General features: G+C 51.6%; 2 protein-coding genes across 2 annotated transcripts; one reads left to right on the forward strand and one right to left on the reverse strand.

The window, feature by feature from the left end:
* Window positions 1–790: 790 nt before the first annotated feature.
* On the reverse strand, window positions 791–11419 carry GTPBP2 (GTP binding protein 2). Its single transcript, XM_033056225.2, has 12 exons — window positions 11187–11419; window positions 8963–8989; window positions 8175–8359; window positions 7761–7869; window positions 7018–7215; window positions 6564–6738; window positions 5719–5938; window positions 5158–5293; window positions 4694–4752; window positions 3795–3966; window positions 3352–3516; window positions 791–3001 (listed from the first exon to the last, which is right to left on the reverse strand). Exons 1-12 carry the CDS (start codon window positions 11367–11369, stop codon window positions 2804–2806), a joined length of 1827 nt encoding a protein of 608 aa, XP_032912116.1. The 5' UTR covers window positions 11370–11419; the 3' UTR covers window positions 791–2803.
* Window positions 11420–12593: 1174 nt separating this feature from the next.
* On the forward strand, window positions 12594–14050 carry LOC116994804 (MAD2L1 binding protein). The gene is made up of 2 exons (XM_033056770.1): window positions 12594–12779; window positions 13415–14050. The coding sequence occupies exons 1-2, from the start codon at window positions 12594–12596 to the stop codon at window positions 13943–13945; spliced, it is 717 nt and encodes a 238-aa protein (XP_032912661.1). The 3' UTR covers window positions 13946–14050.
* The last annotated feature ends 1180 nt before the right edge of the window (window positions 14051–15230 follow it).

Below are 15230 nucleotides of genomic sequence, written 5' to 3' on the forward strand. Positions count from 1 at the left end.
TGGAGTCTAATACTTGACAACACAGTCGTGAGATTTCAAGAAGAACAAAAAGCTCATTCTGGTGCGTGCAGCTCTGGTCATCAGTAGAGGAAAGAATTATGGAGTCACTCCCACTAATGACAGTCCTAACATTGCAAAGTGACAAGTTTCCCAAAGTCCTCACGTGAAGAGAAACAGCAACCAGTCTGGCAGGATTGCCTCATCTCCTGTGACAGTGGCACATCTCATTTCCTAAGTGTCTGGCAGGACTGGACTCTGCAGATGCCACTATCTGACACAAAAACAAGTTTAGAAGAGGCAAATCCTTTCGGTCACAAGTCACTTCCACAGGGAAACCTACTTGTCCTAAGGGAACAACCTGTTCTCATGGAGACATGGGAGTCATGAACCTCATGATAAGGTCAAAGCTATTTTAAAAACAAATTGCTGGTTAGATGTGTGCCCTAGAAAGCGTCTCTTTAATTAGGCTCTGGGGGAATTTATGACTGTGAGGAGGCTCTCGCCGCAGCCTGTTCCGCCCACAACAGCCCAAAGTGCTGTGCTCAGGGTGACGTGGCTGCCTGTCACCTCAGGCTGCACACCCAGGCTTACTCAGATAAGCCGGGAGCGCAAGATTGTAAACAGGAGCGTGTGCATACTTTCCACAACACAGCGCGGTATTTATAGGGATGAACACAGGAAGCTTAGGAATGGGTGAAGGGTAGCCAGCTCCAACTGTGACCCAGCTTCAAGGGCAGCAGGGTAAGAGCCCAGCTCCACCCTCACTCATTGTTCAACTCAGCCAGCAAGCTCAATAAAACATCTTTATTCTGTACATTTATATAGATGCTTGGAGAACAGGGACAATCCCCAGCATTAGAAAAATTCAAGACAACAAAACAGCAATTATGAAGAGCATGGCACCAAGAACAGTCATGCCACAGATGGCAGGGATGAGGTGAGACCAGCCATCAGCTGTTTCAGAAAAGGTCAGAGCACCCCCCTTTGGGGCAGAAAACACCAGTGCTGCTGCAAAGAGCTGGAGTCCCCCACACCCAGGCAGCTTTCTTTGTGACCCACTAGCACCAAAAGGAGGAGCCTGCTGGCAGCTGGGGCCTGTCCTTCTTGCAGGCATTGGTGCAGACTCGGTCATTGGAATACCCAGCCCACTGCCAGAATAGGAAAAAAAAGGGATCCTGCTTGAGCAGTGACCCTGAGCCAGCATCTCCTTTCTCTCTTCTGGGGACAGAGCAGTTTTCAGCTGGATCCGGTGCTTCCCTCCAAGGGACAGGTCACTCCTGCAAGTCTTAAGCTGCCTTTGCTTCATTTATTCCACCACTTGACAGGCTTCCCCCCACTCCACCATGCTCTTGGCAGGGTGCAGCTCCCACCTTCCCACCCCATGATGGCATCGCCCAGCGCAGAGACCAGGGCCCTGCACAGCCCTGCAGCAGTGCCTGTGCCAGCAGCCCAGCAGCAGAACCTGCTCTCAGGATGGCAGAAGGACTGCATGGGTGTCCAAGTGCTATCACAGGCCCTTGCCTTCTCTTCGGTCAGGGCTAGCAGGCCACCAACCAGCAGGGCTTGCTGAAGGCCTTTTGCTCACAGCAGACACATTTGGTCTAACAGTCAACAATAAAACCAAAAGCCTATGTACAGCTTTACAGACCCTGCTGCACCCTCCAGGCTACACAGCAGAGCTGCATGACAGAGTGGGAGATTTGTGCTCCACTCTATATACAGAGTCCTTGCTGGCAACATCAGTTTTCCTCTGACAACAAATCCAGCGGCAATGGAAAGAAAGGAATTCTTGCTCCAAGAGAAATAAAAATCATGCCACTGTCACAACAGAAGTTACCTGGTTTTGTGTAGGTAACGCAGCCTGTCCTCACACATTAAGGCAAGTGTGTGAGGAACAAGGTGGGCTAGGAACAGCCACACCAGGGAGCCCGCTGCAAATCACTGCTACCAATATGGAGATGGCACCTTCAGGTGAACATCCATGGAAACCTGCTCACTCCAGCACAGGCCTGGGCCCTGCTCTGCTCCACAGAATGGCCTCCTGTCCAGCTGTTGCAAGGAACAGATGCAAGCACAAACTCTGTCTTCATGATGTTATGTCAGGAGGCTGTGCCACTCAGAGCAGCCACAGCTTCCTGGGAGTCAGAAAGAGGATGCTGAAGAAATGTGTACATTTGAGTGGGGAACAGAACATCTGTCCAACAGTAAGACACTCAGATTGGAGTAACGCAAAACCAATGCACAAATGGACACACAGCAGATTAAAGCCAACCAAGATTCAAACGGTTAAAAAGTGTCCTGAAAGCATTCTGAGAGGTTCAGCCAAGCTTGCTGTGGGTAGCATGGCCTCTTCCATCCCCTGCCCAGATGGATGTGCTGAAGGATGACTTGAGAGAACACTGTTATCAACCCAGTGCTGAGAGCATAAATGGGACCAGACCTTGTGTCAGAGATGGAGAAACATCACTGCTTGTCTTCAAGTGCGCTGCACCTCCCAACCAGCAATTTTCAAACAGTAAACAAAGCCAAAACTTGCTTGCCCAGGTCTGCAGGTACCTCTGATCTATTCTGAAGGAGGGCAGGGTAATGAAAGCTGCAGGTGATGTGGAGAACATGCTTAACTTGTCCCACGTACGGCACTGAATGCAAGAAACTCTCCCATGCTCCATCTCACAGTGCAGAAGAGGGACATCCACACTAGAACGGGACAGCAGCAGCTCCAGGCATTGCTCAGCAAGCCACAGGAGCTTCCAGCCTTCTCCCCAGGTGCTGGTGAGTGGAGATTTCTCTGACCTACTGGTAGTCAGAAGCTTAGCTGTCCAGGCCCCAGGGACTCCTCCAGGCTGTTGTCTTTGGTGGTGATGGCTTGGAGGTCAGTGACATGCCCAATGCCTTTGGTGACTCCTTCACGGAAAAGTAGTTTGGCTCCAATCTTCAAGTATTCAGGATGCTTGATGAACCTGAAACAGACAACTGCCTTCTCTCCTGTCCGCAGCTTGTCCTGAAAAGGAAAATGAGAGAGCTTAGACTCATCTCCCAAGCTGATGAATGCAGCAAGAGGTGCATGTGGATAATAAAAAGATGAGGCAAACGAACAGCCTTCTTCAGACTTCATGGCTTAAGCCCTTCCCATTACTGTATACATAAGAGACAGGAAGACACAAGCTCTGAAGATTGGAGAGTTCACCTCTCTTCTTTGACATGTTTGGAGGAAAAGCAACCAAATGGACAGGATAAGGGACACAGCTACTCAAAATACCAGCAGCCCCCAGCTTTACTAGAGGGCATGACGGAATCCCAACAAACCCCACAGGGAGGTCCATCTTCCTCCCCTTTCTTCTCCTGGCCTACCTTTCCATGGATCTTCTCTACGATAGCTGTCTGTCGCACATTCCCCACGTGCACCGTCACCTGAAACCCCTTCCGGAAAGTTGTGGCATGGAATAACAGCACAATCTCGGCTTCAAACACTGAGCAGATGGTGGGGTTCATTTCTGGGCTCACCATGACCATGCCCTGCAGAACAACCCAAGGTTCAGATCAGTTAGGGTCAGTCCACTTGCTTCTGAACAGCCCCCAAAATCACAACTAAACCTCCACTCTGTGACTTGGGCTTGCATCCCACTCTCAGCCTTGTACTCATTGTACTTTGTGACCTGGCCATTTCCTCCCCTTCCAGCGAGTTTCCTGCAATCATTTCTACTTCATTCCCACCCTACCAATGGGAGATGTCCAGGGAAGCCTCCAGCCCTGCTCACTGGACCAGTGAACAGCCTGGCAACAGCAGGACTAACCTTGCGCAGCAGGGAGCGGTCGAAGGGTCCGAGGGCCAGGGTGGCTGCCTGCCCAGCCCGCAGCACGCGGCAGGCAGAGCGGTTCCGTTGGATACTGCACACTTTCAGCCGCAGGAACTTCCCATCGTCAGTGGGACCAACCACCAAGTTCTCCCCTTCTCGGCAGATCCCACTGCCCAGGGAAGAAGAGCAGGACACAGTTAATCCCTTTTCACAGTTAATCCACATTTCACCTCCCAAGATTAACCTGAACAAATTTCCCAGGGCCAAGTCTTTGGACTCTTACCCTGGATCAACTAACAGGCACACAAAGCTACTGAGAACCAGGATTTCTTACAGCAGGAGTGAGAGCCACACTATCACTCCTAAGAATCCTGGTACAGACAGCAGCTACTGCACCCCCAGTGCTCTGCCACACTGCTTAGTTTCTGTGGAGAGACCTCAGATAACACTCCTTCAGTGTGGATGCGCTGGTGGCCAAACTGCTCTGATAGCTCCTGAACACAGAGGGACAGCTGCCTTTTCACGGGGTAGAGTGCAGTTAACCCCTGCTGGAATCAGAGGATCTACCTTTTACATTTCCTCCCCCTACCTGAGGAAGAAAGAAAGCAACTCCTTGGGATCATGCCTAACCTCTGCCAACTCTAGATTCCAGTATGCCTTCTTTCAGCATGTTTCAGGACACATTCCTAATCCAGCAACTTTAGAGCAGACTGTCTGCTTGCCACCACATTACCAATGGTTTGCTCATGTCACTTCCCAACACCCTGTAGGACTCAACTCGCACTTGGCTCAGACAAGACTCAGCCTCACGCAGCTTCCACTTCTGCAGCAGGTGACTCCAACCTTGTGGAAACTCCAGCAATCATTCACATCCACACATATCTGCCTAGACTCACCTTGATAGAGTTCCTCCCACAACAGTCCCCACCTCTGGCACCGTATAAATTTCATCAACCTGCAACAAGGCAACAAGAATAAGCTGCTCAGACAAACAACTATGAAATAGCACTCCAGAATGAGGACAAAGAGCCTGTCCCTTGTGTGGAAGGAAGTGATCTCTCTGCTGGTCATCAGACACCGTCACAGAGCTTCACCAACTCCCACTACCTTCCCATTAGAGGGATAAACCTCTGCCTTTTAAATAGCAGAGAAATTATCTTATCCTTGAGACAGACATCTCATGGTAAGGACAGATCCAGCCTATCAAGCTTTCTTTCAAGGACCAAATTCTTTTTTAAATGTCTCTCATAGACCAGGAATTCACCACATCTCTACCCATGGTGTCCAAATTCCCCAAACGTCTCCCATTGCTCTGCAATGGGTCCAGTATCAGAACTGGAAACAAACTACCCTTACCCACCTGAAATTCTGTAAGTTGCTGCATTAATTCTTCCTGCTCTTTACTGTTGGTTAGTGGAGGGAGGATGTTGAGGAAGACTTTCAAGAGATCTAGGTTCTCCCCAGAAACACTGGACAGTGTGAAGATAGGGGTGATGCTGTCAGACACAAATAGACAGAAATAAGCAGAAGGCCACAACACAGCTTCACAGGGTTTCTGGGATTCTGAATGTACTGAGACCCACAGGAAGATGGATACTGCACCAGTAAGTAGCTAAAGGAGGAAGGCTAGGTACAACTTCATGGTAACCCCTGCCCCAATGTTTGGTCGAGGCACCAATCCCTGGTCAACACATATTTTTCTCATGAAGAAGTAACTCTAATGCAGCCTTTGCTCCCAAAGCCCAGAAAAATGTCTGGAAGGGGAAAATGCCTTCTTGGAGAATGCAAAGGTAGGAAACTTGACAAGGAGCAGAGGTGCTCAAGATGAAGTCACCTCCCCTGTGTTCACCCTTCCCCAGCTCTGCATGGCAGCCCAGTCTGAATTGCCTGTTCCTAACAGAAGAAAGAAATGGTCCCTTACTTGGGAGATTGTGCAAACTGTTGTGCTGCTGTAACAGCATCATCGTCTGAATTCACAAGCAGGGGGAGCTTGTTACAGCCTGGCTGCTTCAGGATTCGCTCCAGTTGCTTCACTGTCCGTTCCACGGTGGCTTTTGAACATAAGTCGACTTTACTGATGACAATGAAGAAGGGGACCTTGAGGGCCATGGCCAAGCCCAAGTGCTCTCGTGTTGTGCCCGCTGCAGGAGACAAGAGAGAGTGTAGGTGCAGCAGCGGTCACTGCTGTAGCTTGTTTATGCCAATAGCTGGGTCTCCTGGCTATCCTACAGGCCCACTCTAGAGATTTCACTGTAACTGCATAGGTCATCAATCATTGAAAAAGCACAATTATTCTTTTATACAAAAACAAACATCAGTCCAGAAAAATAAAAATCACCAAGAAATTTTGACTGATTTGTCTGCTTCAGAAAGATGTAGCAGTTTTCATTTTTTGGCCAAAGTTTGCCAGAGAACAGTCACAAAATTGTCAGAGATAGATGTAGGAGAAATCCAGATGCCTTTTTACAAGACTTTGGGATTCAGCACCCCTAAGACTATGTCAAAGTTGTTTTCTTTTCTGAGAAACACAGCCCCAAAGCTTCTCTGTCCAGAGTATAGTTTAATGTGGTCTACAGCTGGTAAGAGGATCCCAGATATACTCCCCTCCCAGGCACTCATAGACATTTGCTTACCAGGTATCAGAAGAAGCTTACAAATTAATAAACTTTTCTGACAACCATTCACAGCTGACAAGGACCCATTCCCCCCACTCCCCATTTCTTTTCACATGTCGCAGTCAATCCATGCAGGCAGGGCAACACTCACCAATGCCAGTGTTGGCACTAACCACCAGCATGGCAAAGTCTGGGCAGTAGCTAGTGAGACCAAAGATGGTTGTTTTCAGATACTTGTGGTGGCCAGCCAGGTCAATGAAAGTGATCATTTTGGAAGAACTCTCACAGATCTCTTCTGCTGTCCGGGAATCACTGTAATTTACCACCTAAAGGGATAGGGAGCTTGTGAGAGAGGCAGACCCAGCAGGCAAGTAAAGAAAACTCAGCTCTTATCTATCCACTTTGATGTCAGAATTACTAAGTAGAGATCATCCACCATGGGTGCAAGAATCAGTGTTATAAACGGAAAACTAACACTCAGGTTCAGCTTAAGGGACATAGAACTGTGCCACCTCTCTTCCCTCCTGTCCCACTCACAGTTCTAACAGAAGGGTAATCCTCCTATTCTCCTCCAGCTTTCTGAGTTCAGCAACCGACTCTCTTACCTCTCCTTTGCTGTTGAAGCCAAGGATCTCAAAGCTGATACTTGATGTTCTTCCTGACTGGATTTCATGGAGATGTCGGAAGAGGTTGAGACGTGCTCTGCCCCGCCCGTTGTCCAGCTCTCCTTGTGTTAGGACACCCAACAGTGTTGACTTCCCTGAGTCCACATTCCCTAGGACAGCTACTCGAAGGTCTAAGAACTACAGGAAAAAGAACAAAGAAATCATTAAACTTAACCATTGTTGCGCTGAGTGCACGAGCCCTATTGGGCAGTGGAGATGCAGCTCAGAGAGCTTCCTTACATCAGGGACACTAAGCAGTTTAATCTTGCTCAGATGCTGCTCCTGCTCCCAGCAAACGACTGCCCAGCAGTCGTGATACACTCTCTAGAGATATGAGATATGACCAGGCTTTGATATCACAAAAAAGGCCATTTGCTGCAGCAGACCTCTAAATCCTTCCTTGTTTGCACACAGGTCTGCATCAGAATCGCTGCCATAGAAGCAAAATAATTTTTCACTTCTGATCCAGGCAATCTCCCGCACTGACATCTGCCTCAATCACAATCTTGGAGATCAGAAGCGTTATCATCAAGCCTCCCTCTGGCAGCCCTTTAAAACATCTGCTATGGACAAACCTATGACAAAGTGCCTCTAGGGTTTGGGCTCCCATCCCAAAAGGAAGCTGCTCGTACAAAGCTTCTAGGTCTCCAGGAGCAGCGAACAGCCAAACCACAGGTCCCTACCTGCTGGTTGTCAGGCACCTTTCGGACAAGCACCTCTGTTATTTTCCTTGGAACATCGCTGTCGTAATCGACCTCTCTCTCCCGCAGCACTGTAATGTCAGCCCCAACCCTGCCACAAAGACAGAAGGAAGGAGTGAGACACATTTGTACTTGACAGCTCTTGCACCTCTACGATAACAGCTGACAAAGTGAATGGAGTGAAGGTTGGGGATAGCAGGGAAGGAGCCTCAAGCTTCCAGACAAAAGCCCTATAACTTTCCTCATGTTTCCAGAGCCTCAGGACTGAAGGAATGCCAGTCATACAGGGGCTTTGTAGGATGGAGCTGTCAACTGCTCAGGGGACTCCAGGGAGGGAGCCTCTCTACCAGAGGCCGTTCACACTCGTGGGCACTGCAGACGAAAGGGAGCACATACTTCTCTGCCATCCGGCGCAGTGTCTTGAGAGAGGCTCGCATCTCCTCCTCCGAGAGGCCCACCAGCAGCCCATTGTCCTCCACGCCGATCTGATAGACGGCCTCACCTCGGCCCTCCTGTAGCCGCCACTTCATCTGTGTCACCAGGTGCTCAAAGCGGTACTGCGAGGGGTTCACCAGCTTTAGCTGTTTAACAGAGGGATAGTTCTAGTCACAGCCTGGATGCAGAGGCAATCTCATTGCCCAGTTCTGAGAAGCAATGCTCCCAACTCTCACCCACCCCTGGAAAGTACTGCCTGTATTAGTGTCTGAACAGAAGCCATGGGACAGGTGAAAAGGGGTTTCACAAAGGTACAAACACATGGTAGAAGAACTTCCCAACTCATGACAAAGGGATCTATACCCTGCCTACTGCAGGGTTAAAGACAGCACTCTGGGACTAATCTGTGATCCAGGAGCCAGTAAATGCAAATGGCAGAGCGGCCACAAGAAAAGTGGCAAACCATTTTCTGGGATATCTGCATCTCTCTCTCTCAAGAAAAATACAGCAGCCAGCATATACTAGAAGAAATTCCTAAAAATTAGTACTGAGATTAAACTTTTCCAGCTCTGCATACTGGGTAAAGCTTGGCACAGAGACACAGAGATGAATGGTAGTTCCCTAGTGCAGTGTCCACTTTTCTGTCCTTTCCTTGCCCATGTTACCCATAGGCTGTCTTTAGTGAAGTTACTCACTGTAAAATAACCCTCTGGGAGGAAGACCTCCTTCTGCCACCTCAAAAGACTCACCTTGTATTCGATGTTCCCATCTTCTGCCTGGTCAGAGAATGAAACAAGACAGAAGAGTTAGATGCTGTGCCCACAGGGACTTCTACAGGAACCAGCTGGCCATATATTCTGAAGCTGGCACTAAGGATTTCAAGGAGAGGGAAAGTGGCAGAAAGAGACTGTGTTATGTCCCAGCCTTTTGCCATTCTTTCCTACACTCAACTAGAACATTCCTTATGGTTTGTTTGTGCTGTTTGCATCCTACATCATGAACACCAGAGGACAAAACTAGAGTGAGGCACAAGGGTGATACTGTCTGGGGGGGAACTTTTTCTGGACAGTAAAGAATAGGGCCAGCCTAACAGTCACAGAGAGAGTTCCAGTTTCAAAAAGGCAAAGGCCAGCATATGATTTAAAGTCTCTCCTCTCATCTATCCATGACCCACAAAATGCCACCCACAGCATCCCACTCCCACCCTATCCAGCAGCTTCCAATGTGCACAGAAACAGGGGTTTGAGAACAAAAGCTTCTGCTTCCTCTCCTACTCAGTGATACTCTCCCTCACTCAGTTTTTCACTGACTCTTTTCTACATCCTTATGTATCTTCTCTCTACAAGGAAGGACTACAGACATAAAAAAGAAAGGTAATGACTACTTTGCCAGCTAGTCACTGGCCAGAGAGTTCTGCAGAACCAGCCCTGATTGGGACTGTCTGTACACAATATGCTCAGAAGTACTTTCTCAGGAAAGGCTGAAGCCAGACGGGGCTGTAACAGAAAGGCCCGGGTACTCATCAAGCTCCGTTCAACCAAAGCAGGCTCCAGCTTTTCAAAGATAATATCTCATTTTACAATTAGACATTCGATATTTAAGTTTTTTTTCCCCATTGATTCAGTATAAGGACCACTAAGAAAGGGCTGGAGCCTGCAGGAAGCCACATACTCTGACAGTCTAAATGGGGCTGGCAACAGTAAGCACTTCCTTTTCCTCTGGACACCTATTTCCATGTCAGGAGAGGCAACAGCCCTCTCCTTGCCTTCCAGCTCAGCTCTTAACCACAGCAGTGCTTACAGTGGCAAAAGGCCAAAAATAAGTTCTCAACTGTCAGTTCAGTTCTCTGGCAGGAGAGCTGTGCCGTGAGAAAAATGTACTTGTAGCAGGTTTTCCTCTCTTGCCATCTACCAGCTTTCCAGTTCTAAGAAAAAACCCATTCACCTACTGCACTGTCATCTAAATAAAGGAGTGGGTCTCCTCCAAGGCACTTGAGACTAGAAAAGCAACAAGCCTAGACTTGCTGGGGCACACACTGCACCGGGTAGCCAGAAGCAGGAAGCTGTGTGGAAACCACAGGGGACTGTCCAGCCTCCAGCTGAAAGGATCTAGAACTGAACTGCAGCTGCAGGGCACTACCCGTGGAAAGATCTAACAGTAGCAAAGTGCTGCTTCCCCATCTTCCCAAGAGTCCTATGCCTGCCTTGTGGAGGAATTGCTCCCTCCCAGCACAGGCTACTATATATTTTACAGAAAGCTCACTGACTGGCGCCCAGCAATTGAGTCCGAGCCAACGTAATTCTCCCCACAGTGACAGTTCTATGAGAGCGGTGACAACTGCCCCAGCTGAGCTCACACCCACGTACTCCCAGTGCCACTTCTTCCTGGTGCAAGAGACAAGTGCCTCACCCTGTGTCCATATCATCTGCAGCCCTAAGTCAGGAAACAGCTGTCAAATTAGCTGGGAAGGGAGTCACCACAATCCGTCTGGCAGCTGGAAAGGGGCTCAGACCCACCAGATCGTCTCTCGTGGAGAGAGAGATGCAAACGGGATGTTTGGAACTACGAGGCGAGCAAAGCTTTGTTTTCGAAGCTATTTGGATCGCAGGCGAGCCCACAGACGGACGCCAGTGCGATACCACGCACGGACAGGGTCCAGTGGACCCTGCAGGGAATTCGCTGGCACCGGGGGCGCGAGCACGGCCGGGGGGAGAGCGCGGGGCAGGCGGGCACACGGCTCCCGGGGCCGGAGCTGCAGGACCGCTCCTACGGCGGCTGTCAGCCCGACCCCGGCACGGCTCCGGCACCAGGCAGAGCCGCCACCCACCCTGCGGAGTCCGGCCGTGGGACCGACCCGCTCTGGGGGGCACCGACCCTCCGGCCCCTCCCGCCCTCAGCGGCGGCGCCCCCCGCCCCCGGGCCTGGTCCCGCTCCCTCCGCGGCTGACGGGAGGCGACGACCGCCGGAGCTCACCTCGGGCGGCAGGTACGGGGGGTTGTTGGCCTTCCCTCCGCGGCTCCGCCCGTTCTTCTTCTTCGTCTTCGAGCCGCCGCCGCCGCCAGGCGCAGCACCCCCGCGTCCGCGCAGCGCTGCCCCTGCCCCGCCGCCCGCCGGCCGACAGCAGCCCCCAAACAGCTCCGACACCCGCGAGTCCATGGCGGACACCGCGGCCCCGCCGCCCCGCTGCAGCGTCCGCTCCGCTCCCCGCCCGGCCCCGCCGGCCCGGCTCCGGCGTCACCGACCGCCGCGCGGCGCCCCGGGAAAGCGAGTCCCGCCCGCCTACAACGCCGAGAACGCCCCGCGCGCCGCCCGCTCGAAACTACACCTCCCGGCGTGCTCGGCGGCGCGACCAGCTCGCTCCTGTACGGGTTCCATCCGTGGGGGCTGAAGGGAGTTGGAGTCCAAGGGAGTGGGCGCCGCCTATCGGCCGCGGCCGACAACGCGCGGGATGCCGCCGCTCCCCGAGCCCCCCTCGAGGGATCTGCGGACACCCGTGGGTTCCCCCTCTGCAGTTCGCAGCCCCGGGTTCCCTGGTTATTGATACTGAGCGATCAGTCAGACTGGCTTTGGGAAACTGGGGCGTTTTCGAAGCTGTTTGGCATTGGAGGTATCTCATGACTACCCAGAGGCAGCAGCCCGATACAGAAAGATCCCAAAGGACACATTAAGATCACACGGGGCAGGGGTGCGGCCGGAACAGCAAAAGAACCCCTAACTGTGTGCCGCATCCCTTCACTAGGTGTATTCCCAGCCTCCAGTTCCACGGCCACTGCGCCTTCTCTTTCCCCCCGCATGCCCTGGGGTGGGCGACGCTGGATCATTGTTTGCGTACAACTGACACCCTCCGTGGCGCTGTGCACGCGTCGCCGTGCCTCCTCTCGCCGTCCCGCCCTCCACTCGCCGTGTGTTGGTGGCAGCACCCAATGGGGCGGCGGGCGCAATGTTTCCAAACACGGCACTCCCTGCGCGCTCCCCGCCTCCGCCTCCCCGCGGCAGCGCGAATGCAGCTCCTCCGCAGGACACCGGAGCCGCCAGGGCTGCCGGCAGCGAGGCGGAGGACAGCGAAGCCGCTTCCTGCGGCACTCCCCGGATAGCCCTGCAAGAAACAGCCGTAGCTTCCAGCACGGCATGAGCCGGGAGGCTCCGGGACGGGGTCGGGATCGGGAGCGGAGGGGCGGGGCTACGCAGAGACCCCGCCTTCTACCCCGCCCACCAATCGCAACCTCTCCGCCGCCGCCGGAGGGCGCGCGGCGCGGCCTGTGTGCCCTTCCCGTGAGGCTCCGCGGCGGCGGCGGCATTTAAACCCGGGACGGCCGTTGGCGGGGCCTGTTGCTGCTTCCTCGTTCCCCGGCGCTGGCGGGCCTGGATCACGGCGGCGCGATGAGGTCCCAGGGGGACAGATCGGTGCTGGGCAGCCCCGCGGTGGCCGTGGCGTTCCCGGGAGCTGTGTGCCGGGGCAGCGGCTACCGCTTCGCCTGCGAGCTCCTGAAGCACGTCCTGCACCAGCGAAACCAGCTCCCGCTGCCCTACGAGCAGCTCGCGTACTTCTGCCGGCAGGCGGCCCAGGTGAGGCCGCGGGGTCATCCCCGTGCTCGGAGGCGTCCCCCGGGCCGGGGGACTAGCGGGGCCGTGGCGTTTGGGTTTTGCTTGTAACCTCCTGTTCTCGCTCGGTGACTCGCACAGTCACGTGTCGCCGCTTTTAAAGTAAAGTGCTTCTTGTGGCCGTACCTCTAAACATTGCCTCTTCTTTTGAAAGCGAGGCGAAGGCAAAGTTAAGTTCAGGCTGCTGAAGGTGTCGACAAATTGCTCTTAATTGATTGTTTCCTACTTTCCACTCAAAGCATGTTACTGCCTTGTTTGTTACACGCAAACCTCTAAGCAAAAAAAAAAAAATGCTACTAAGTGATTTCAGAGTGATGGCTAATCCTTGAAAGAGGGTCTTCTAATTCCTGTTGGAATTCATCAGTGATGTGAGTCAGACTTGAACTAAGTAGTTATGGATTGCACTTTTGTGTTTTTTTCACGTCTCGTGATGCAGAGGAAAGGCATGCATTTTCCTGATATGGGGATCTATAGCTCTCAAAATGAACACAAACCTCTTCTTCCTTGAGTCTTTGGGATGGGCTATGCTTTCTGCAGAGTGCATTAGAACAAATGCATGTTCATAACTAAATGTACTAATCTGAATTTTTGTTTTCCAGGATGGAGATGGAATTGGGAAACCACACTCCCTGGGTTTGGCAAGCAGAAAGTGCCAGCAGCTGCTGAGGGAACTGGAGGGATTGTTCCAGCACCTGGAAGTCATGTTTAGTCTGACGCTGGTTCCTCGCATTCTTTTCCTACTTGGCGGCAACATCATGAACCCCAAGGAGCTCTATGAGCTGAACTTGGAAGGGTTCTGTGAGGGTGCTGCTGAAGAGAGCCTCCAGACTGCTCCCTGCGTTCGCCAGCTCTTTCACCGCCTCTTTGTTGCTGATGTCTTCAGCGAACTTAAGGCTCTCCCTGTCACAGGCACTCTTGTCCTGGTCCAGGGACACCGTGACTGTGGTGTTGAGTGGTTCCGGCCCAAGCTCAACTACCAAGTGCCGACCCGAGGGAGGAAGCTGACTGTTAAGTTGTCCTGTCATGGAGACCTCCATGTTAGTGCCTCACCTCCACAGCACACCACATCTGATTGGGAGGACTATGTTTGGTTCCAAGCACCAGTGACCCTCAAAGGCATTAGTGAATGAATGGCTTCCCTGGAAATTTAGTTGGAATATTGATTACCTACTTTATTTAGGTCTTAATTTTAGCAAATGCAACCATGTATTTTTGAACCATGTCTGTATAATTATTTTTTTCTTCATGGTGTCTACTGACTTCCTGTAGCTTGCTGTGCTCATCTATTGTGCTTATTTCCTGAGATGTTGAAGGCAAATCCACTTTAAGACACAGATGCACACAGGTCCAGTGATTTTTTGTTTTTTTTTTAGGGACCTGATCTGTGACATGAATGAATTAATTTTTTGTGAGTAAAACTCTCCGCTTTGTGCTTGCTGAACTGGAAAATACTGGTCACGTGCAATCTCCACCTCAGTTTCAATATGGTCGTTTTCTGACCCTGCCTTTGCCAGGCTACACATAGGCTACATTTGGTGAGTTACTTCCTGTGAAATAACTCTGGGAGGAAAACCATCTGCACTCCTTAAGAGGCTCCCCCTAAAAAGAAACCCAGAGGGCAAAACTGGAGCAGGACACAGCGGTAATATTGTTGCAGAAGAGAGATTTATTTCCAGCTAGTAAAGAATGGGGCAGGATGAAGGCAGTTCCTCTGCAAAGGGCTGGAGCCGCCAGGGCTGCCGTGGAGCTGGGTGGAGCAGTGCCCAGGGGCCCCCTGGCAACCCTGCATGCAACAGGCACAGCTGCCATGGTGTGTGCCCCACTTGAGTACTCAAGTGTTTGCCCATGTATTTGAAAAAATTACCCTTCCCCATGACTCACTTTCTGTTCTGTAACCTTCCAAAGTATGACTTTTCAGCAAGTGAAAAATCTTGTAGCTAGTGCTATCTGGGAGATTGAGAGAGACAGGCGCAGGGGAGGCCTGACAGCCCTGACAATTGGTTAGATACAAGATTAAAAGTAACTCCCTTCAGAGAAAGTCAGAAGGGCTGCCCTAATAATGGAAGATTGCTCTCACTTGAGGAAGAAAGTTAGACTTGCATGTTTCTGAAATGCATAGAAGTCGGGAATGTGATCAAGTTGAGCACTAGCCTTACCTGCCAAATTCCTTTTCTTAATCAGATGATGTCACTTAGAATCAGAACTTGAGCCTGTTCTTCTGGGCTGGTGTCTACTGCAGAGCAGGACAGGGAGAGAAGGCCTGGGAGCAGTGTGTTAGAGCTAGGTACGTGCTGCTGGAGTTGTCTTTAGCCAGCTGGGCAATTATCTGTGCTGTAATGAGCTTTCAGTAGCTTCAAATAACTCCATCCCATTTGAAGAGAAACGTGAACCTGCTAGTAGTGAGGCTACTTGCTG

This window comes from Catharus ustulatus, chromosome 3 (assembly GCF_009819885.2).
Source record: "Catharus ustulatus isolate bCatUst1 chromosome 3, bCatUst1.pri.v2, whole genome shotgun sequence".
NCBI lineage: Eukaryota > Metazoa > Chordata > Aves > Passeriformes > Turdidae > Catharus > Catharus ustulatus.

Coding starts and splice junctions, on each gene's coding strand:
- GTPBP2 (XM_033056225.2), bottom strand. CDS start 11,369: ATGGACTCGCGGGTGTCGGAGCTGTTTGGGGGCTGCTGTCGGCCGGCG. Junction 3,967..4,693: donor GTGGGAGGAACTCTATCAAG/GTGAGTCTAGGC, acceptor TTCCCTGGGCAG/TGGGATCTGCCGAGAAGGGG. Junction 3,002..3,351: donor TAGAGAAGATCCATGGAAAG/GTAGGCCAGGAG, acceptor TTTCCTTTTCAG/GACAAGCTGCGGACAGGAGA.
- LOC116994804 (XM_033056770.1), top strand. CDS start 12,594: ATGAGGTCCCAGGGGGACAGATCGGTGCTGGGCAGCCCCGCGGTGGCC. Junction 12,780..13,414: donor TCTGCCGGCAGGCGGCCCAG/GTGAGGCCGCGG, acceptor TTTGTTTTCCAG/GATGGAGATGGAATTGGGAA.